This window comes from Scyliorhinus canicula, chromosome 16, assembly GCF_902713615.1.
Source record: "Scyliorhinus canicula chromosome 16, sScyCan1.1, whole genome shotgun sequence".
Classification (NCBI taxonomy): Eukaryota; Metazoa; Chordata; class Chondrichthyes; order Carcharhiniformes; family Scyliorhinidae; genus Scyliorhinus; species Scyliorhinus canicula.
The window spans coordinates 101,259,502-101,282,288 of NC_052161.1; the positions used below are offsets into that span (position 1 = coordinate 101,259,502).

Below are 22,787 nucleotides of genomic sequence, written 5' to 3' on the forward strand. Positions count from 1 at the left end.
GTATCTCTGGCAGCAGCGCACCCATCCCCGATGAACTCAATGCATTCTATGCTGGTTCGAGCAGGTAACCAACAATCTGCTGTTGAGTGCCCCAGCAGCCCATAATTCACCCATACCCACCATCACAGCTTCCGAAGTCAAGATCGGCCTTCCTGAAAGTGAACCCGCGGAAGGCGACTGGCCCGGACGGGATCCCTGGTCGTGCACTCAGAGCCTGCGCGGACCAGCTGGCAGAGGTATTCACAGACATCTTTAACCTGTCCCTACTCCACTCCGAGGTCCCCACCTGCTTCAAGAAGACCACCATCATACCGGTACCAAAGAAGAACCAGGCAACGTGCCTCAATGACAACCGTCCGGTGGCCCTTACTCCAGTCGTAATGAAGTGCTTCGAGGGGTTGATCATGAAGCGCAATCACCTCCATACTCCCAGAACGCCGTGATCCACTTCAATTCGCATACCGCTGCAACCGGTCCACGTAGGACGGCATTTCCCTGTCCCTACACTCATCCCTAGAGCATCTCGAAAACAAGGACTCCTTCATCAGACTCCTATTTATTGACTACAGCTCCGCCTTCCAACACCATAATCCCAGCCAAGCTCATATCAAAGCTCCAAAACCTAGGACTTGGCTCTCCACTCTGCAACTGCTTCCTCGATTTTCTGACCAACAGACCACAATCAGTAAGAATGAACACCAACACCTCCTCCACAATAGTCCTCAATACCGGGGCCTCGCAAGGCTGTGAACTTAGCCCCCTACTCTACTCCCTGTACACACACGACTGCGTCGCAAAACTTGGTTCCAACTCCATCTACAAGTTTGCTGACGATACGACCATAGTGGGCCAGATCTCAAATAACGACGAGTCAGAATACAGGAGGGAGATAGAGAACCTAGTGGAGTGGTGTAATGACAACAATCTCTCCCTCAATGCCAGCAAAACTAAAGAGCTGGTCATTGACTTCAGGAAGCAAAGTACTGTACACACCCCTGTCAGCATCAACGGGGCCGAGGTGGAGATGGTTAACAGTTTCAAAGTCCTAGGGGTGCACATCTCCAAAATCTGTCCTGGTCCACTCATGTCGACGCTATCACCAAGAAAGCACAACAGCGCCTATACTTCCTCAGGAAACTAAGGAAATTCGGCATGTCCAAATTAACCCTTACCAACTTTTACAGATGCACCATAGAAAGCATCCTATCGGGCTGCATCACAGCCTGGTATGGCAACTGCTCGGCCTAGGACCGCAAGAAACTTCAGAGAGTCGTGAATACCACCTAGTCCATCACACGAACCTGCCTCCCATCCATTGACTCCATCTACACCTCCCGCTGTCTGGGGAAAGCGGGCAGCATAATCAAAGATCCCTCCCACCCGGCTTACTCACTCTTCCAACTTCTTTCATCGGGCAGGAGATATAGAAGTCTGAGAACACGCACGAACAAACTCAAAAACAGCTTCTTCCCCACTGTCACCAGACTCCTAAATGACCCTCTTATTGACTGACCTCATTAACACTACACCCCTGTATGCTTCATCCGATGCGGTGCTTATGTAGTTACATTGTATATCTTGTGTTGCCCTATTATGTATTTTCTTTTATTCCCTTTTCTTCCCATGTACTTAATGATCTGTTGAGCTGCTCGAAGAAAAATACTTTCACTGTACCTCGGTACACGTGACAATAAACAAATCCAATCCAATATACAGCTCTCATGCCACTTTCAGAGGCAAAGGGAATACTTGTATTTACAAAGCATTTTTTTCCTGTTGGGGCATTTGGTCAGAATCTAGGTTCAATCCCAGCCCCGGGTCACTGTCCGTGGAGTTTGTACATTCTCCCAATTTCTGTGTGGGTTTCACCCCCACAACCCAAAGATGCGCACGTTAGGTGGCTAGGCCATGCTAAATTGCCTCTTGAAAAAAATAATAATTGGGCACTATAAATTTATTTTTTTTAAAAAAAGAATCCTTTTCCAAAGCCTGCCTCGGTGGCAGCTTTCCTGACCTCTGTCGATTTCCCAAAGCCTTCTCAGAATTTTGGCATTCAATATGCTGGAAGATTATTGTTCAACAATTTGGGTGCCAATTTGCAATGAATGTCTTAGATCGCTGTACCCATATGGAGGAGGAAAATCAAATAAATATATTTTAAAGAATTAGAAAGCAGAGAGTATAGGATATTAGCTAGACATGAGAAAACAAACTTAAAAGAACAGAAAAGCCTCAAAGGATGGAGGAAGGGGAAAAGATAAGGCGGCAGAACAAAATGTATTTTGGCTCTCCATGTCTGCTGAAGCAAATATACCTTCAATGTGGTACAGTTGAAAGGGTTGGAATAGTTCCATTGGAGTTACAATTGGTCAGGATGCCTCAGAAATAGAATTAGTCAAAATTCTTACCGTTGGTGGGTGATTATAAGATACCAATCATGTGCACATGGATGTCCCAGCATGTGAGTGCAAAACACATGGCTGAAGAGCTTGCCACCAACTCCAGCCACAAGTACCAAGTTGATTATCCTTTGCAGTTCGTTCTCTGCAGTCCCTATATTTTCAAATGCCAGTCTTCAGCCAATTCAATTGAGGCATCATGAAAGAGACGAGTGCTGAAAGTCTGTGTTCCAGAACTAGCTGTGCTACTCCAGTTCAGCAACAACACTGGCCCAGATGAGGAGCAAATGCAATCCAGCCAATTGTCATAGAACGTTTGCAGCACATAAAGAGGCCACGTGGCCCATAGTGACTGCATTGGCCGAAAAACAAGATACCGAGTCGAATTGCACTTTCTAGCATTTGGTCTGTCGCCCTGCTGGCTACAGAGTTTAAGGTGCACATCTGACAACTTTTAACCGAGTTGAGGGTTTCTGCCTCTATTACCCTTTCAGGCAGTGAGTTCTGAACTCCTACAACCGTTGGGTGAAATTTTCTCCTTTTCCCTCTAATCCTTCTATTTAAATATGCACTTTAAATATGTGCCCCCTACTCACTGACCTCTCTGCTAAAGTAAATAGGCCCTTCCCATCCACTCCATCCAGGCCCCTCACACTTTTGTACATCTCAATCAAATATCCCTTTAGCCACCTCTGTTCCAAGGAGAACAATCCCAGCCTATCCAACCTTTCTTCATCACTGCAATTCTCCAGTCCCAGCAACATCCTCACAAATCTCCTCTGTACCCCTAATTACATCCTTTCTGTAATGAGGTGACCAGAACTGCACACAAAATTCAAGTTGTAGCCTAACTACTGCTTTCTATAATACCGGCATAATCTCCCTGTTCTTATATTCTATTCCAACCTTGGGAATTCATATGCCGTTTAACCACCTTATCGACCTGCTCTGCTACCGTCAGCGATTTCTGGACATTCACTCCAATGTGTGTTTCCATTTGTTGTGTATTCCTTTGCCTTGTTTGACCTCCCCAAATGTACCACTCACACTTAACCGTGTTGAATTCCATTTGCCACTATTCTACTCACCTGACCAGTCCTTTGATATCTTTCTGCAGTCTACTGTTATCCTCCTCACTCCAGCTGTTCTACTCTCATCAATCCTCCTTGTTATTTCCTCAAACATTTCAATAAATTAGTCAGACACGACCTTCCCATAACAAATCCGTGCTGACTGTCCTCGATTAATTTGTGCCTTTCTAAATGATAGAATAAACTATCACTCAAGAATGGATTTCAATAATTTGTCCACACTGAGGTTGGTGACTGGCCAATAATTATTAGGTCTATCCTTTGCTCCCTTTTTAAACAAAGGTACAACACTAGCAGACCTCCAATATCACACCTGCATCCCGTGAAGATCGGAAAATTATGGTCAGAGCCTCCACTATTTCCTCTCTGGCTTCTTTCAACAGCCTGGGGTAGTTTAACCTTCCAAATAGCTGTTCTCAGTCCAACTTTACAAAATCACTCCCTCGTTTAGTAAAATTTTCTTTGCCGCAATTTAGAATTTGAATTCTCGTTTTATCTTTGTCCTTTCCTGCAATTATGTTAAAACTAACTGAATTAAGTTCACTACCAGCAAAATGCTCACCCACTCACACTCCTCCCACCTGCTCAGTTTCATTTCCTAAAACTAAGCCTAGAACACTGTCCTCTCTTGTTGAATGTGCTTCACACTGGCCAGAAAAGGTTCTCCTGAATGCACCTCAAGAATTCTGATCCCAACATTCCTTTCGCATTAAATTTATACCAATTAATATCAGGGTGGTTGAAATCTATTACTGCCACATTGTTGCACGTCTCAGAGATTTCCCCCCATTTTGCTCTTCTAACTCCCTCTGGCTGTTTGGGGGTCTGTAGTACACTCACAGTAATCCGAATGCCCAGGGCAGCACGGTGGCATAGTGGATAGCATTGCTGCCTACGGCACTGAGGACCCGGGTTCGAATCCTGGCCCTGGGTCACTGTCCGTGTGGAGTTTGCACATTCTCCCCGTGTCTGCGTGGGTTTCACCCCCACAACCCAAAGATGTGCAGGGTAGGTGGATTGGCCACGCTAAATGGCCCCTTAATTGGAAAAAACAATAATTGGGTACTCTAAATTTATATTAAAAAAAGTAATGCGACTGCCCCTTTTTTGTTCCCAAATTAAAATCTATACGCCCTCCCATTTTTGTCCCCTTCTCCATCACGCCTGAAAATCCTGTAACCAGGAATGTTGAGCTGCCATTACTGCCCCACCTCTTTGTCATAGCTATATCATACTGCCACACTTCTATTTGTGTCCTCAGCCTTCTGTGGTAACACCTTCCAAATCTGCAACCTCTAATGCCTTGAGGGACAAGGGCAGCAAATACCTGATGCACCAGAACTTCCTCTCCGATCACACATCATTTCAACTTTGGTGCATACTGTTGTCCTTTCATTATTGAGCCCCAAAGTCCTGGAACTTCCTCCCAACTGCATTGTACAAGCTCTCTAACACAACCAGGTTCATCAGACCAGTTCCTGGGACAAGCATATTTTTTCTATCTGAGTTCAAGTGCAGGAGACCTATATTCCTTGCAATTTAAGAGAGAGGTGATCCAATGGAAACATACAAAATATAAAATTCTGGGTATGATAGGGTAGTTGCTGAGAAAATGATTCCCCTCGTTAGGAAATCTAGAACATGGCGGTTAACCCATAAGGGGTTAGCCATTAAGGGCTGAGAAGATAAACTTCTTCACCCAAGGGATGTGAATCCTGGGGATTCTTTACTCCAGAGAGCAGTGGATGCTTAGTTACTGGTACATTAGAGTCAGAGGGTGACAGATGTTTTGGCTAACAAGGGTATTGAGAGAAATAAGGATAGCGTGGGAAGGTGGAGTTGAGGCCGATGATCAGCCATGATCTTGTTGAATGGCAGAGCAGGCTTGAAGGTCAAATAGCCCACTCCAGGTTCTATTTCTTATGTTCTCAAATGCGGATGGGTGGGGTAATGTACCGATGCTAATATCCCAATATTGTATTGAAAAAGGTGTTGGTCTTTACTATCCTTGCTGATGGGGGTGCAGATCCTCCTCTCATTAATTGCTTCAATTTTCCCCATTATGCACATCTGGGGAGGGGTATGGGTCCTTTGACTTGATAGATTAGCTGTGGGATCCACAATGGTAACTTTAGTTCGAAGGGGAAAAGTTCTTGAGGAAGATATGAAAATGCAAATTCAGATATTAAATGCTGGCTACAACTACAATAAAAGGTTATTTAGGGCTTAATGATCCTGTGGAGATATGTGTGCTTTTCAACTGTCTAAATAAAGGATGTTTTGTTGAGCTTTTGGTTCTTCCAAAAAATAACCAGTTTTTATTGTTGCCGCAAAAATGAATGTTGAACCCCATCAAGGTGGTTATTTGGTCATTGTGCCAGTTTCCAAATGAGTACTTCAAAATAGGCATAGTGGATATTCATGTAGAAACCCTTTTTTGTTAACTATTCATGGATATTAAAGCCATTCTAGTTAACTCTGTAAATAACAGATCAAACCTTTCGCCACCCCAATCTTTATGGGTCAATAAAACATCAATGGAGAGCTTTCTATATTTTTCTCCCCACACCTACTGGTTCCCATCGTTTAGGTTAGTCAATGATGTTAGAGACTGATACTACCATTCAGTCTGTCCTGAAAGACTGCTGGCCCTGTTATCTCAAATATTTATCTCGCACGTTATCATATCAAACACCTAATGGGAGTAGATGTCTGAAGTTTCACCGTTGATAATCGTGCATTAGATTTATACATACATATAATATGTATGTACAGCATTCCATCCCTTACCCTGGCTACAATATATTCAGAAAAGGGAAAAGCAAGGAGCTGGAGGCTAATGCTGAACAAAGATGCTGACTGCTAAAGCATTGGGATGGGATTTTTGTACTTGAGGTCTCAAAGTTTTTCATTGAGAGACAACTGAAGAGCTATAATGTTACTAGCTGTACACTGCTTGCCACAGAATAGTGGGAAGGAGATTTGAAGAGCAAGTTCCAGAAAAATGCAAGAACTGTAAAGTAATGATAACATGGAATTCAATTGTTGTAGGAAAATAATGTTAAGGACAATTAATGTTAAGGACAAAGAGGAGCAGAATTCCTATAGCCCAAATGGTAGAACATTATTTATCAGTCTATTTCCAATCCAAAGAACATTATTTATCTATGTGTTTCAGTCCACAGAACATCATTTATCAGTGTGTTTCCAGTCCAAAGAGGAACTGGTTCTGGGGAATGCAGTAAGAAAGTGGAACAAGTTTGAATGGGTGAAGGGAAGGGCATGTGAAGATAGAGCTAAAGCAGAAAATAATTCTTAGAACAATTGCTACACTCAAAAACAGTAAAGAGCCAAACTGAATACATGGGAGAACATAACATACAAACTAAGCAGGAGCAGGTCATTCGGCCCTTTGATAAGGTCATGACTGATTAAATGGCCCCTACTTTCAAAGATGTGCAGGTTAGGTAGATTGGCCATGCTAAATTGCCCTTAGTGTCCAAAAAGGTTAGGTGGGATTACTGGGATGGGTGAGGGGTGCACTTTCCAAGGGTTGGTGCAGACTCGATGGGCTGAATGGCCTCCTTCTGCACTGTAAATTCCATGTCTATGTCTACTTTCTGTCTATCCAGTCAGCCAAGAATCTATCCAACCTGGCCTTAATATGGAGGGGGAAATATGAGGGACACATAATGCATGTGCTTTATGCCAAATAATGATTTTTAATCCACTGGCAGGAAATCTGGAAACAGAGACTAAAGTGATTGGAACACCCAATATGGCTAACCCTATTTTATATTACAAGACATTTCACATACCAATTTGTAATACATGAACAATGCCTTTTTAAAAAAAACAGTTCTTATTGTTGCCGCAAAAATGAATGTTGAACCCCATCAAGGTGGTTATTTGGTCATTGTGCCAGTTTCCAAATGAGTACAGTTGGCGGAAGATCACCTGACAAACCAACCCATTGTAAGTTTTAGACACATGTTTTTTTTATATCGAAGACACAAGCGGGCTTCCACCTGCCTTCCTTTTCTTCCCAGCCCACATGGTAAGCCGCGTGCCCTGTTTGCGGAATGTGTTCATCCAGGAATTCTGTTGCAGACAAAAAATTCTTAGAAATATCCAACCCAGTACTACAATCTCCCAATGAACAACAAAGTCAGTCGTCCACATCTTAAAACAGAAACACAAGACCATTGAATTCAGCCTGAAGCCAGTCAAGTCACCAAACTACAGACTGTCGCATGATCGATCCCTCCCCACTTGACAATCTGTATTTCTGTGCGAACTTCAAGTGTGTGCGTGCAAATATTGGTGCTTATTTTGTTATTTTACTGAGGCCAGTTTAATTATAAATAAAGCAAACCTCTTTCTTTGTTAAACTCAAGAAACCCTGCCCTACAGGTTATTTTATGATCACAGCGCATAAGTATTTAAGTATTCACTGAATTGGCATAAATACCCCTGTCAAAAAAAATTAATGTTGCAGTCACACGAGGAGAGCATAAACAAGGGAATCATGCAACCCTTCTTCATCTGATCATAATAATTAAAATAGCAGGTAATAGAAGAGGGAAACCAAAAGTCCTATATTGAAAGGTTAGGCAAATTTGAGACCAAAATGAGATCTTTCCTGAATTGTGCAGAAGTCATCTGGACTGAATGGTATGCACCATTGGCTGCTGAGGTATTTAAGGGTTTAAAAAAAAAAAGAGGCTCTGGCCTCAATCGTCTAACCTTGGGGGTTGTGCCAGAGGACTGAAAGATTGTAAAAACATGAACAAAACTTGGCAAGTATATGTAGTCAGCCTATGATCAGTGATGTGGAATCTTTTGAAGGCAATAATGCAAGACAAAATTAATTGTCCCTTGGAAAAACATAGGTTAATAAATGACTGCTGGAACAAACTGGTTATGCAAATCCTGTATGACTAACTTGCTTTTTTTAAATCTTTCACAGGATGTGGGTATCACTGGCAAGGCCAGAATTTGTTGACCATCCTTAATTGCCCTTGGGAACGTAGTGGTGAGCGACCTTCTTGAAATGCTACAGTGCATGGGGTGTAGGTACATCAACAGTGCCGTTAGGAAGGGATTTCCAGGCAGCACAGTGGTTAGCATTTCTGCCTCATGGCGCCGAGGTCCCAGGTTCGATCCCGGCTCTGGGTCATTGTCCGTGTGGAGTTTGCACATTCTCCCCTTGTCTGCGTCGGTTTCGCCCCCACAACCCAAAGATGTGCAGAGTAGGCGGATTGGCCACACTAAATTACCCCTTAATTGGAAAACAAATTGGGTACTCTAAATTTATATTAAAAAAAGGAAGGGATTTCTAGGATTTTGACCCAATGACAATCCATATAGTTCCAATTCAGGATGGTGTGCAACTTGGAGGGTAACTTGCAGGTGGTGGTGTTCCCATACATCTGCTGCTCTTTTCCTTTTGGTGGTAGAGGTTGCAGGTTTGGAAGGTGCTTTTGAAGGAACCTTGTTGAGGAATTTCTGCATCGATGCCCAGAGTCTAAGGTGATTTACCTCCAATCATTTTCAACTATGCTAGGTATGACTCCAACATGCGTTAGTTCCCCCCGACATCGCACTCATCACCCCCCCCCCCCGGAAAGAACCCACTCATCTTCACCCCGATCATATGTAACCTGTGCACCACCTTAAACTGAATCAAGCTCATCCTCGCGCAGGAGGTTGAATTCACCCTACGCACTGTCTCGCACCACAATCCCCAGCCTATTTCTCTCCCCCTCCAACTCCTCCCATTTTTTCTTGATCCTCACCACTTCCCCCTGTTCCACCCCCACCAACCATATATGCCGCTAATCCTACCCTCTCCCGATTCATCCGGGAGCATCAGTTTCTCCAATAGGGTGTACCACAGCAACCTGGGAAATGTCCTCCATTCCTTTCGTGCAAAGTCCCTCACCTGCACTTAAATTCACTCCCCCATGGCAACTCAAACCTCTCCCGCAACTCATCCAGGCCTGCAAACTGCTCATTTAGATACAGGTCCCTCACCTGTCCCGTATCCCTCCACTTCCCATACATCCCATCCATATCCCCGGCGTAAACCTGTGCTTCCCAGACAGTGGTGTCAATACCGACATCCCCTCTAACTTAAAGCGTCTCCGCAGCAGATTCCACACCCTGACCGTCGACTGTACCATGGTTTGAGAGCGATAACCCCCCTCCCGCGTCCATAGCAGGGACCTCTTTACCCTCTGCATCTTTGCTGCCCATATAAACTTCAAAACCACTCCAATCTCTGGAAGAAGGCCTTCAGGAGAAAAATCAGGAGGGTCTGGAAAACCAACAGGATGCTTGGCAGCACATTATTTTCACAATCTGCACCCTCCCTGCCAAGTCTCAGGTATAATATATCCCCATCTCTTAAAACCTAATCCACTAATATCATCATATTCCACCTGTGCCTCATAACCCATTCGCTCGTCACCTGAATTCCCAAGTACCTGAACCTTTCCCTAGCTACCTTAAATGGCAACAGCTCCAAGTTGGTCCCCTGCCCTGCCGCATTCACCATAAACACCTCGCTTTTCCCGACATTTAACTTGTATCTGGAGAAGGCCCCAAACCTCTCCAGTATTCCCATGATCCTACCCATACTCTCCAGCAGGACTGACAGAAACAACAGCAGGTCGTCCGCTTACAACACCACTGGCTGCTCCCTGCTCCACCTCCCTGCCACTACACAGACTCCCCGAAGGACAATCCACCAAGTGTTCAATTGCCAGCTGAGCAACAACAACGACGGAGGATACCCTGTCTTGTTCCCCTATGAAGCCCTAAATTCCACAAACTCATCCCAATTGGGCAGCCTGGTAGCACAAGTGATTAGCACTGTGGCTTCACAGCGCCAGGGTCCCAGGTTCGATTCCCTGCTGGGTCACTGTCTGTGCGGAGTCTGCACATTTGCCCCGCGTCTGCGTGGGTTTCCTCCGGGTGCTCCGGTTTCCTCCCACAGTCCAAAGATGTGCAGCTTAGGTGGATTGGCCATGATAAATTGCCCTTAGTGACCAAAAAAGGTTAGGAGGGGTTATTGGGTTACAGGGATAGGGTGGAAGCGAGGGCTTAAGTGGGTCGGTTCAGTCTCGATAGGCTGAATGGCCTCCTTCTGCACTGTATGTTCTTGTTCTACACTTGCCACCTGGGCCACATAAAACAAGTGTACCCAAGCCACAAACTTTGGGCCAAACCCAAACCTACCCAAGATCTCAAAAGAAATTATCTCCACTCTACCTAATCAAAAGCCTCCTCCGCATCCATAGAAATAATGACCTTCAGCACCCGCCCACTGATGGAGTCATAACCACATTGAACAGCCTCTTGATGTTACTGGAGAGCTGCCTGCCATTTCAGAAACCCGACCACCCCTGGCACGCATCCGTCCATTTCCCCCGCCAACAATTTAGCCAGTATTTTGACGTCTGTGTTCAACAACAAAATGGGCCTATGCGACCTAAACGCCAACAGATCCTTCCCCTTTTTCAGGATTAGCGTGATCATCACCTGTGTCAGTGACTCTGTCAGCTTCCCTTTCTCCAAAGCTTAACTAAACATCCACAACAAATTTCTTCCTACAAGCTTGGAAACTCAAATCCATCCAGGAACCATCCCATATCACCTTCTCCACCTGGCTCCGCCCCGTACAGCTTCTTGTAATACCCGCTGAACACCTCATTTATCCGCCCGGGCTCTGACATTACCGCCCCCATCTCTGTTCGCACCTTTAAAATTTCTCTGGACGCAGTCTGTCTCCTCAGCTGATCGGTCAGAATATGGCTCGCCTTCTTCCCATATTCATACTGCACCACCCCTCGCCCACCATCCTCCCCGTCGTCAACCTATCGACCTGTCCCTGCAACCTCTACACCAACAACTCTCAAGTGAGGGCCCCCGCTTATCTCTGCCCACCTCCACTGTCTCATCCAACAACTGTTCATGCTCTTCCCTCATCCTCCTGTCCCTTTTATTCCTCGAACGAGATAATTTCTGCTCGGATCACCGCCTTCAACGCCTCCCACAACGTGGCCGCACCATTTGATGCTACTCCTCGATCGCTGACCTCACCTTTTCGCAAAACCCCTTATATGCTAACAGACCTGAATCTTGCCTCCATCCCAGCCACTGCACCTGCCTTGCATTAAGCCTCACCTCCAGCCAATGCAGCGCAAGATCGGACATCACAATCCCAGGGCACTCTGCCACCACCAACCCCAAAGCACCACAAAGAAATCAATTCTCGAGTACACCGTATCCACATGCGAGAAGCAGTACTCTTCTCTCTTCCCCCTTTCACCCCCCCCCCCCCCCACCGTGTCCTCGCACTTCCTTGGCCCCCACAAACCCTCTTTTTTTGTTCAAAGTGGCCAACCCAGAGTGAAATAGTTGTCCTACCCTTCCCTTCCTCAACCTAACCTGATCCTTCACCCGGAGGAGGGTCTCCTGTATAAAGTTCACCTCCAGCTTCAAGCTTCTCAGGTGTGCAAAAACCCTCTTAATCGGCTCGTTTAACCCACGGATGTTCCACATTACAATTCTTACTGAAGGCTTACGCCTCCACGAGGGTTCTCCATTAAAAACAGCTAGAAGGAAGTAATGTTAATCAAGTAAATTGATTATCTCCATACTACTCCTGAGCAAATTTGGCACAGAAGTAAAATATAGCCTTTGTAAAGCAAAAATGGATGCAGTATTGACAAATGCACTTTCCAACTCTGACAGCAAAGAAGTGTGAATTGTTGAGAATCCATAAACTTAAAACTAGAGCAAATCCTCAGAGGTCCCAAAAATGTTTAAGGCAGCTGGGATGCTTTTTCAGTAACTAATACATTTCAAGATGAAATCAGGTCAACTCCAAAAGCCACAATACAAATTAAATTGAAAAGGCTGGAATTGAATAGACCACTGATGATCCTATGCACAATACGTTAATTGTCTACTCCCTGTAGCTCCCCCCCCCATCCCAATAGGCTATGGTTGCTATGGCAATAAATCTGTCGGGTTTCTATGGCAATAACAAATCAAAGCACGGTTGTTGGTTGCTGTCCAGAAAGCGAATCACCAAGTAGACTATCTATTCACATGTATAATGATTCTATATCCATCTGCCATACAAATTAAGTTTCCAAATTGTCTACACATATGCTAATATGGGAGTAAAACAGAAAATATATTTTTTAAGACGTACAAAATAAATGACATAGCTGTTAAATTTCAAATGATTAGTTCTGGAGCAATAATTTAATAGAAAAAAGGCAGCAAGGCGGTTAGAGGTGCTCCAATGGCTCTGTATGTAAATGTATAACCTGGTGACATTAATATTCTTGCAGTGATGATTTTAGCCAGGACAAATGAAGCGCATGCGCGTGTGCGCAAGTGCGTGATTTTGTTTTTAAACATGACTCCAGCTGCTTTGGACATTTACGTGCAACAGAAGGACGAAGATCTATCCACAAGACAATGTCAGCAGTCCAAGAGTACTCACCAACAACCTCCCACAGGGCAATGTTCTTGCACTGACAGTTATCATCTACACAAGTGTCACATCCACCCCATCAGCACAAACATTTATTCATGCCGATGATATTGCTCTGATAATTTGGACACAATCTTTCCAGGACATAGAAGCCATGCTAAATTCTGACCAGTTAAAAATGGATGAATATTTCTTCAAGTGGAAACTGTAACTGAGCCCAGCCAAGTCTGCCATCTCTGCATCCCACCTTGAAAACACAAGGCACAACACCCTAAATATCACCTCCAATACAGAAAAATTGCGGTATGAAAAATGAAAATGAAATGAAAATCGCTTATTGTCACGAGTAGGCTTCAATGAAGTTACTGTGAAAAGCCCCTAGTCACCACATTCCGCTGCCTGTTTGGGAAGGCTGTTACGGGAATCAAACCGTGCTGCTGGCCGACCTTGGTCTGCTTTCAAAGCCAGCGATTTAGCCCAGTGTGCTAAACAGCCCAGTATGACCTGATTCTCACCTAACCTTGGAGTGCTCCCTCTACCACTGCCTAATTTACCATCACAGCCTCGGAAAAACTGCCGCAAAAACCAAGACATAAGTGAACGTCATCCGTAAGCTCGCCAGCACAAAAGCTAGGGTGCAAACACTCGTCCTCTGCACTTCTTCTAGTCTTCTCAACAGCTAAGTACCGTGCAACCATATGGGCCACATTCAGATTTATTCATGTTCTCATTCAGATTCATATACCCGTTGATTCAGATCAATTAATATCACTTCAGGTTCTCACTCAGATCGCTTCAGGTTCTCACTCAGATCGCTTCAGGTTCTCACTCAGATCGCTTCAGGTTCTCACTCAGATCGCTTCAGGTTCTCACTCAGATCGCTTCAGGTTCTCACTCAGATCGCTTCAGGTTCTCACTCAGATCGCTTCAGGTTCTCACTCAGATCGCTTCAGGTTCTCACTCAGATCGATTCAGGTTCTCACACAGGTCGATTCAGATTCTCATTCAGATCGATTCAGATTCTCATGTTGTCACACCGAATCCTGGCACACAACTTCACTCAATAATGAGAATAATCTCAAATTCTGAGATCAACTTGAGTTCGGTGGTTACCAGTCCTCTCAAATATCACCCCTCACTCCATTCACACGACATAGCAACACGCAGAGAAATAACTTTTACCAGCAGCAACTTTGACCTCCCATTAGACAAAGGGGCAGAAATAGGCCACTCGGCCCATCGAGTCCGCTCTACCTTTCAAAGAGATCATGGTGGATCTGATAATCCTCAACTCCACTTTCCTGCCTTATCCCGATGACCCTTGATTCCATTACTCCCCAACCACCACATGGCTCTATGAAGCCCCCCATACTGGATACAAATACAATATCTCAACTCCATAACACCGATAAAAGCTGGAGGAAAGCCTGGGCAGAAAACACCCTCGCAAATAATGACACATAGTCTCCGAGCCAACACCTCAAAAACCAGGCTTCAATCTCCTGCAGGGGTTATTGACAATCCTCAATAGAAAATTGACTGGAAAGTTGATGTGGCCAACTGCTGGGTGGAGTTGAGGCCACAGTCAGATCAGTCAGTATTAAATGACAGAGTAGACTCGAGGTGCTGAGTGGCACATTCTGGCTCCCAATTCATATGTTCATAATTACAAGTCACACCTCAAAATTTCACCTGGCTGGTGAAATATGTCCCGAATCAAGTTTGAGAGTGATATACCGGAGTTACACTTGCTCTCCAGTAGGGCACTGGATTGGTTTGGGGACTTTGCATTAAAACAGAGATGACAGATTCTGTTCCTAAAACCATGCGACAGAAGATTAAGTTGATGAAGTGAGTGATTGTGTGGGTGAGTAGCTGGTGTGATTGGGGGGTAATCATCGGAAAGTCAGGTTAGAAGGACTAGTTGGGTCAGGTTTGCAGTTTGGGGCGGGAGGGTTGTTGGATTGATTTCCAGCCATTGGCCTACATCAGAAATTAAACATTGGGACAATACTAAGCTAAGCATCTGATTAAGTATCACGGATCTAGTCCAAGTCTCCAACACGGTGGTCAGTGTCAATGACATTCTTGTAGTAACCCAGGCAGTGTAAACTCGCCCACCAGAAGTTTAAACTTCCCAGGTAAATACTTCATGTGCATGGGTCATGACTTCACATTGGTCTTGAAATACAACAGCAGCAAACAACTCAACATTCACTGTTGTCAGCATCAGGAGATCTAGCCCTATTATTTCAAGGAACTGATTATTCTGGGTTGATTCAATATTGTGCTAATAATGCCAGCTATAATTTGCACAGTATATATAAAGTAACAGAGATTGACCTCAGCTCATGATGCTCTTTGCCTTTCTTGTAAGATTTCAGGTGGAATAAAAAATACTTTCAGATCAATGAATAAAAAGCATGTTTGTTTCTGCCCCAAATAAATGCTTTGATTGGCAACTTTGGATATTGGTGTTAATCCAAATGAATAATGGTTGTTACTTTTTAGCCAATATAATGTTATTAAAAAAAAGGTTTAGAAAGGCATATGGAATCTAAGTTTTAGAAATAGAGACAAGTGTATTAAAAAAATCCTCTATAAAATACTGGTTTAGCCTCAGGAGAGTACGGTGCCAATTCGGGACACTAAACTTTACGAAGGATGTGAAAAAGACGAGTATATATCTGCCTATTGGCAGAAGAGTTAAGAAACAGGTGACATTGACTAAAGGTGACTAGCAAAAAAACCAAAAGCGAATGAGTAAAAACTATTATTTTTATTTTACATAGTGGGAGGTCAGGATCTGGAACTCTGCCTCAGAGTTTGATGGAAGCAGATTAAATTCTGATTTAAAAAGGAAACTGGATAAGCATCTGTGTGAAGAGAAAAAAAATTGCAGTACTACAGGGAAAAGGCAGTGGAACGGAACTAGACAAATTGTTCTTGTAGAGAGCCAGCGTGGACTCAACAGACGAAATTGCCATCTTCTACGCTGTGATCATTCTTTGTTTCTAATTGTCTGTTTTAAACATGAAATGTTTTAAAGTGTGAACTAGACGAGTGTCATGAATTTGTTTTAGAAGCAAAACAAATGCACTCTGATAAATCCATCAAAGGAACAAACCTGACTGAGCAAAACTAGATTGGAGTAGGTTACAACATCTTTTGGCTTACCATTGCAGCTCTTGATCTTGGCGTGATCCGGCAGGTCATCTTTTGCGACTGCCTCACCACAACGATGACATTTTCCAAAACTGTCTTTCTTGTCACACTCAGTCAGCCTGTGGTCTGTAAGGGTGGCTATTTCTACTACCTATACAGAAGAAGTACAGATAGGGAAGTGTGTTGAGAAACAAAAGGCTCCGTACTGTCTCACTGCCATGTGAAACAGATAATATTTACAGCATTTACAGTTTCTAACCTGGCGTGAGAAAGTGCCTATGCTGTAGGTTGAAAAATATAAATTCTGTTAAATAAGTGTAGATTCAATAGGTTTCAAATTAAGTGTTTGATTCTGAAAGTGTAAGCGCACGCACATCAAAATCAACATCTACACCAGGAGAGATAATGTCATAATTTTTGTTGCAGAAGAAAATTAACAGGTGCTGCATTGAACGATATAGATATAGGAGGCATCTAGTACTAGTTTTGGAAGACAGGAAAGCACACTAGAATACTTTGTGCCACAATCTATTTTGAACTAAATTTGTGGCAGTGTATTATTTTGAACATAAAACTTGGTTCAGGTAGATTGCCCATTTCAAGAAATAGGAAATTTGACTGGCCATTTCATGAAATAGGCAATCTCACAAACTGGGTGTAAAACATACAAAAACAAGATAGAGATTCACTCCAACTTTTAATCTGATACAAAGCAAACCACTTTTTACATTTTCCATGATGTCAGGACCCTCAGGGTTATGGCTGACCTACTAGATGAAACTTTCCAGGAACAGTTAGGGCTTTTCCCAGTAACTTCATACTTGTGACAATAAAAGATTATTATTATTAGCTGCACAAAAAACATCAGCAGCTTCATGATGATCTGTTCAAAGCTTCAACACTTCTTCGTTAATTTACGAAAAACATTTGTTTCCCAACAACAGATGCTGCAGAGGACTAGAAGAAGGATCACCTCCTGGGTGGCCTGGTGGCGCAGTGGTTTGCACTGATGTCTACAGCACTGTAGACCCAGGTTCGATCCTGGCCCCGGGTCACTGTCTGTGTGGAGTTTGCACATTCTCCCAGTGTCTGCATGGGTTTCACCCCACAACCCAAAGATGTGCAAGGATTGGCCACGCTAAATGGCCTCTTAATTGGGCAAAAAAAAAAAATTGGGTACTCTAAATTTACAAAAAAAAAGGACCACCTTAGTGAATGCTGGCCCTAAATTCCCTGCTGAAAGTCCGTCAGCTGTCTCAAAGAACTACTGAACACCCATATCCTAGATTAAGGAGAAGACAGCAACGTAGTAATTATTGTAGCTTCAAAAAAGCGAATGCTAATAAACCCCTTTACACCTGTATAAAATTGTAAGCTATAAGTGACATGACACGTTATTAATCAAAGATCAAGGAAACCCAACCGTATTCCTGTGCATGTCTAAGCATCGATGTAGCCTTCAATCTAACTGCCTACCTCAAAGAATAGGGGTGGGGCAAAGGATAAGAGGGCAAATAACTTGAAACTATGACAAAATCAAATGCATTGCTCTTTTTAAATAAACGGAAGTCAGATTCTTTGTCTCGATTTGTTCATTAATGCTTCAGGATTGATCTTTATTACATTTTTTTCATAATAAACACAATCATACAAAACAATTACCCAAAGTTACACAATACAAGAACAAGACTAACAAACAAAACTAGACTCCCCTAACAGTGACTAGCTCCTGAAAAAAGGAAAGGAATGGCTGCATCTTGGCCAGAACCCTTCTACCCACCCTCTAATGGCGTACTTTACGTTCTCCAAACGCAAGAGAGGCATGTCATCCAACCAAGCGAGGCATTGGCTGGAGTTGGTGACCTCCACCCAATCAGAACCTGTCTTTGGACTAACAACGAGGCAAAGGTGAGGGCATCCGCCTTCACCCCCATTGGAAGCACTGGCGAGTCGGATACCCCAAAAATGGCCATCGGCTGACATGTACCCAAATCAACATCGGTTATCTCCAACAATGTGATGAAGAAAGAGGCCCAAAAGCTTCCCAACGGTGGTGGCACAGTACTTAGCACTGTGGCCTCACAGAGCCAGGGACACGAGTTTGATTCCAACCTCGGGTGACTGTGTACATGAAGTTTGCACATTCTTCCAGTGGTTGCATGAATTTCCTCCAGGTGCTCCGGTTTCCTCCCACAGTCCAAAGATGTGGAGGTTAGGTGAATTGACTATGCTAATTTGCCCCCAGGTGGGGTTACGGGGATAGGTTGGGGGGTTGGGACAAGGCAGGGTGCGCTTTCAGATGGTCAGTGCAGACTCAATGGGCCGACTGGCCTTCTTCTGCACTGCAGGGATTCTATGAACTTGGGACAGGGCACAAATCTGACAGTGTCTGAAAAGACTGGAACCGGGCAGTTGGAATTTCTCTGCCTGCTCCTTAAAACTGGCAAATCTCCCCTCTACAAACAGGTCGCCAAACCCTTCCCCTTCCAGGACTTAAATGTCGAGTCCAAACCAGCCTGGCAGGATAAGGTGGTTGTTGCAGATGGGGGCTAGAGAAGACAGGGAATTGAGCTTGGAATGCTGCCTGAACTACTTAAAGATTCTCAGGGTGGATATCACCACCGGATTCATGGAAAATTTTACCAGAGAGAAAAACAATGTGGTTACTATTGCACCAAGGCTAGAAACCACGCAGGAACCCACCTCCATTTGTCCCCATATGGAACTAGGATCACTGAACCACAACAATATCTTTGGAATATTGACTGTCCGTAGTAAAATAATAAATTGGGTGGAGCCAAGCCCCAGACTGCATATCTCTTTGGAGCAAAGCCCCTCAGATCCTTGGGAGTCTTATCCGCCCAAATAAAGAAGGAGATGAATTCATTGACTTTGACAAAGGAGGACTTGGGGAGAAAAGCGGGGAGACGTTTAAAAAGAAATAAAACTCTTTGGAGTATTTCATTTTAATTGTCTGAATCTTGCCCGCCAAGGACAGGGGGAGGTTATCCTTCCTCCAAGTCTTTCGTGACACCATCAACCAGACTAGTGTAATATAATTTACGAATGAGGCCCAATTCCCACCCGGACGCCCAGATATTGTAAGCTAGTCTTGGCAAGGCAAAAAGATAGCGTCCCCAGTTGGGCTCTCCTACTGATCAGGAAGCATTCACTCTTGCCCAAGTACAGTTTGTACCCAGAGAAGGAGCCAAACCTCCCAAACAGCCTCATTATCTCATCTATAGAGGGCACTTGATCCATCATATAAAGAAGTAGGTCATCCATGTACAGGGACACCCGATACTCCACCCCTCCCAAATTTATCCTCTCCACTTAAGAGGATCTTAGCGTTATCGCAAGCGGTTCTATTGCCAAAACAAACAGAAATGGAGACATGTCTCGTGCCCCTATTCAACAAAAGTAGCCAGAGTTCAGAGCATTCATACAAACACCAGCAGCCTACATAGTAGTCAAATCCAGGAGATAAACTTGTGCCCAAATCTGAACCTCCCAAGAATCTCAAACAGTTATTTCCACTCCACTCTATCATACACCCTTTTGGCATCGAGGGAAATAATCACCTCCAGTTCGGGAACCGAGGAGGGGGAAAAACGACAACGTTCAGCAGGCGACAAATATTGGCCAACAATTGCTGACCTTTAATGAAGCCCCTCTGATCCTCCAAGATCACCCCTGGGAGACAGAGCGACAGCTGCAGCGCCAGCACTTCGGTAAGTAACTTAACGTCTGCCTTTAAAGAAGCACTGTAGGTCGAAACAACCCACACTCTGTTGAGTCTTTATATCTTTCTTGAGAATCAAGGAGATAGAGGCATGTGTGAGGGAGAGGGCAATGAACCCCAGGATAATGAATCATTAAACATTTCCAGGATTAAAGATACCAACTGCTCCTCAAACCTCTTATAAATTTCAATGGATTGGTTAGCACTGCTGCCTACAGCGCCGAAGTCACTGTCCGTTTGAAGTTTGCACATTCGCCCCCTCTCTGCGTGGGTTTCACCCCCACAACCCAAAGATAAGCATGATAGGTGGATTGGCCACACTAAATTTCCCCTTAATTGGAAAAAAATAATTAGGTACTCTAAATTAAAAAAAAAATAATAAAATTCAATGGGAAACCATCCAGTTCAGGGGCTTTACCAATCTGCATCAACCCAAAGCATTTCGTGATTTCCTCGGGGCCCAACAGGAATTCCAATTCGTCACTCCTCTCCTCTTCCTTCTGAAGATCTCCCTGGAAGACGCCTGCCGCTTCAGCTGGTGAGCCAAGAGGTGACTGGCCTTCTCCCCGCATTCACAAAACATACGTCTAGAATGTTGCAACTGGCCCGCCGCTCTGCTTGAATTGTGTCTGCAGCTTTTTCCTATTCGTCAGCAACATCAGGTTTGGGGCAAGTGAGTACTGGTCTACCTCAAGAATGGACTCCACCAGTCTCTGCCGCTCCTTCCTCGCTGTCTTCCCCACGTGTACTTTGTAGGAGATCATCGCCCCCGAGGCCCACCTTAAGGGCTTCCCACAGTGTGGAAGGGGGGATTGACTCATTTTTATAAAATTTTATTTATTCCCCAATGGCGGCAGGCATGTGTTCACAAAATTTCTTGTCCGCAAATAATCACAGAATCATAAAATTTATAGAAGGAGGCCATTCGGCCCAACGGGTATGCACTGGCCCTTGGAAAGAGCACCCTATTTAAGCACACACCACCCTATCCCCCTAACCTTTTGTTTGTGGACACTAAGAGCAATTTGGCATGGCCAATCCACCTAACCTGCACATCTTTGGATTGTAGGAGGAAACCGCAGCACCCGGAGACACGGAGAACGTTCAGAGTCCACACAGACAATGGCCCAAGATGGCAACCGAACCCAGTCCCTGGCACTGTGAAGCAACAGTGCTAACCACTGTGATACCGTGACACCCCTGTTGTGTTCAACCTCCATGGGAGGGACCCGACTCTAGTGGTAACTGAACGAAGTGCAGGAGGGGTGCATGGTCCAAATTCACAATCGCGAGTAATCAGTAGCCACCACAAAAACATTGACCCGTGAGTATACCTGGTACACATGAGAAAAATTAAAAATCTTTATCACCTGGGTGCAAAAAACACCAAGGATCTAGCTACTCTCCCCCTCCATCTGATCCATTAAAAAAAAACCTTGGCCACTCCTGATGGCATACTCACCACCCAAAATAAACTGTTACAAATCCAACACGGGGTGGGAGGCCAGCAGATTATTAATAAACTTCATATTGTCCCAGTTTGGAGTGGGGATATTAACCAGAACCACCGGAGTTCCGCCAGAGAGCCACAGAAAATAACATGTCTGCCACTGATGTTGGCCAAGATGTTAGCGGCAGAAAACCCAACCCTTTTATTAATTATTACCGCACCCCGGGCCCTACCATCAAAGCCTCGTCTGGTCTCTGACCTGCAAATCAATCTCCTGAAAAACACCACATCGGAATTTAAATTCTTACGGTGAGCAAATACTTTCTATATTTTCACCAGGCCATTCAAACCCCAACATTCCAGGTGATCAAACAAATTGGGGGTTCCTCTCCCCACCAATGAATCCGGAGTCAACCATTTCCATCAAGAGAGATTGCCCAGATATATAACAGTTGCAGACACCAGGCCCATCCAAGATGGCCACCAAACCAATAAACAAAAAAACGTGGCACCGGCAGCAAACTACCCCCTCGCCCTCGGTTACACCCAAATACGGATACAAATCGGAACAAGACAAACCCAAACAACTAAAATCTACATCTAACAAACCTAAACAAAACAAGAACTCTAGGCCCATTATCTAAAACATCACTATGAGCTGCATTCAACCCTTCAACACCGCTCCTGTTAGCCAATTCTTAGGTTTGCAGTGAGACTCCCAACTGGAGTGAAGAAAAATTGTTACCAACAAAGAAATACTAAAACACCATATAACATTTTTAATAAGGACACGGGGAGTCCACACCGAAGAAAATAACGAAACGCATTTATATTTACACCGCCCGGTAGATCTCTACCGGGTTCCTGTTTGGGTCGATGCCTTACTGGTTGATCTTTTATACAGAGGTTAATAGAGATACCCCAGCCCTGGCAGGTGAGCTCGTATTCCGCAAATGGTATGTTGCCTTCATAGCGAGAGGTTTTGAGTGTAGGAATAGAGATGTTTTACTGCAATTGTATAGGGCATTGGTGAGGTCACACTTGGAGTAGTATGTGCGGTTTTGGTACCCTTATCTGAAGAAGGATGTTCTTGATATGGGAGGAGTGCAGCGGTGGTTTACCATGCTGATTTCTGTGATGGCGGGACTGTCAGGGAGACTAAATTGGTTAGGATTATATTAATTGGAGTTTCGAAGAGTGGGAAAGGATCTCATAGAAAATTCTAACAGAGCATGTTTCCCAGGGGGTTTGTTCGCTGTAACCTGTTTTGATAAGTTTGTAATAAAATACATTTTAAAAAAAAATGATTCTAACAGGTTTAGGCAGGGTAGATTCAGAAAGAATGTCCCTGAAGATGGGGGAGTCCAGAACTAGGGATCATAGTTTGAGGATAAGGGGTAAACTTTTAGGGCTGAGGTGAGGAGAA

The 22,787-nt window shown here is 44.3% G+C and overlaps 1 protein-coding gene and 1 non-coding gene across 2 annotated transcripts in view; both read right to left on the minus strand.

Moving 5' to 3' along the window:
• Window positions 1-22,787, minus strand: part of cep104 (centrosomal protein 104) — a 243,452-nt gene that overhangs the window by 58,446 nt on the left and 162,219 nt on the right. The window contains 1 exon segment of the mRNA XM_038821410.1: window positions 16,182-16,320. Coding sequence (XP_038677338.1) covers window positions 16,182-16,320 — 139 coding nt within the window.
• LOC119951111 lies at window positions 6,090-6,231 on the minus strand. Its single transcript, XR_005457504.1, has one exon. It is a non-coding gene; the product is annotated as a small nucleolar RNA U109 (small nucleolar RNA).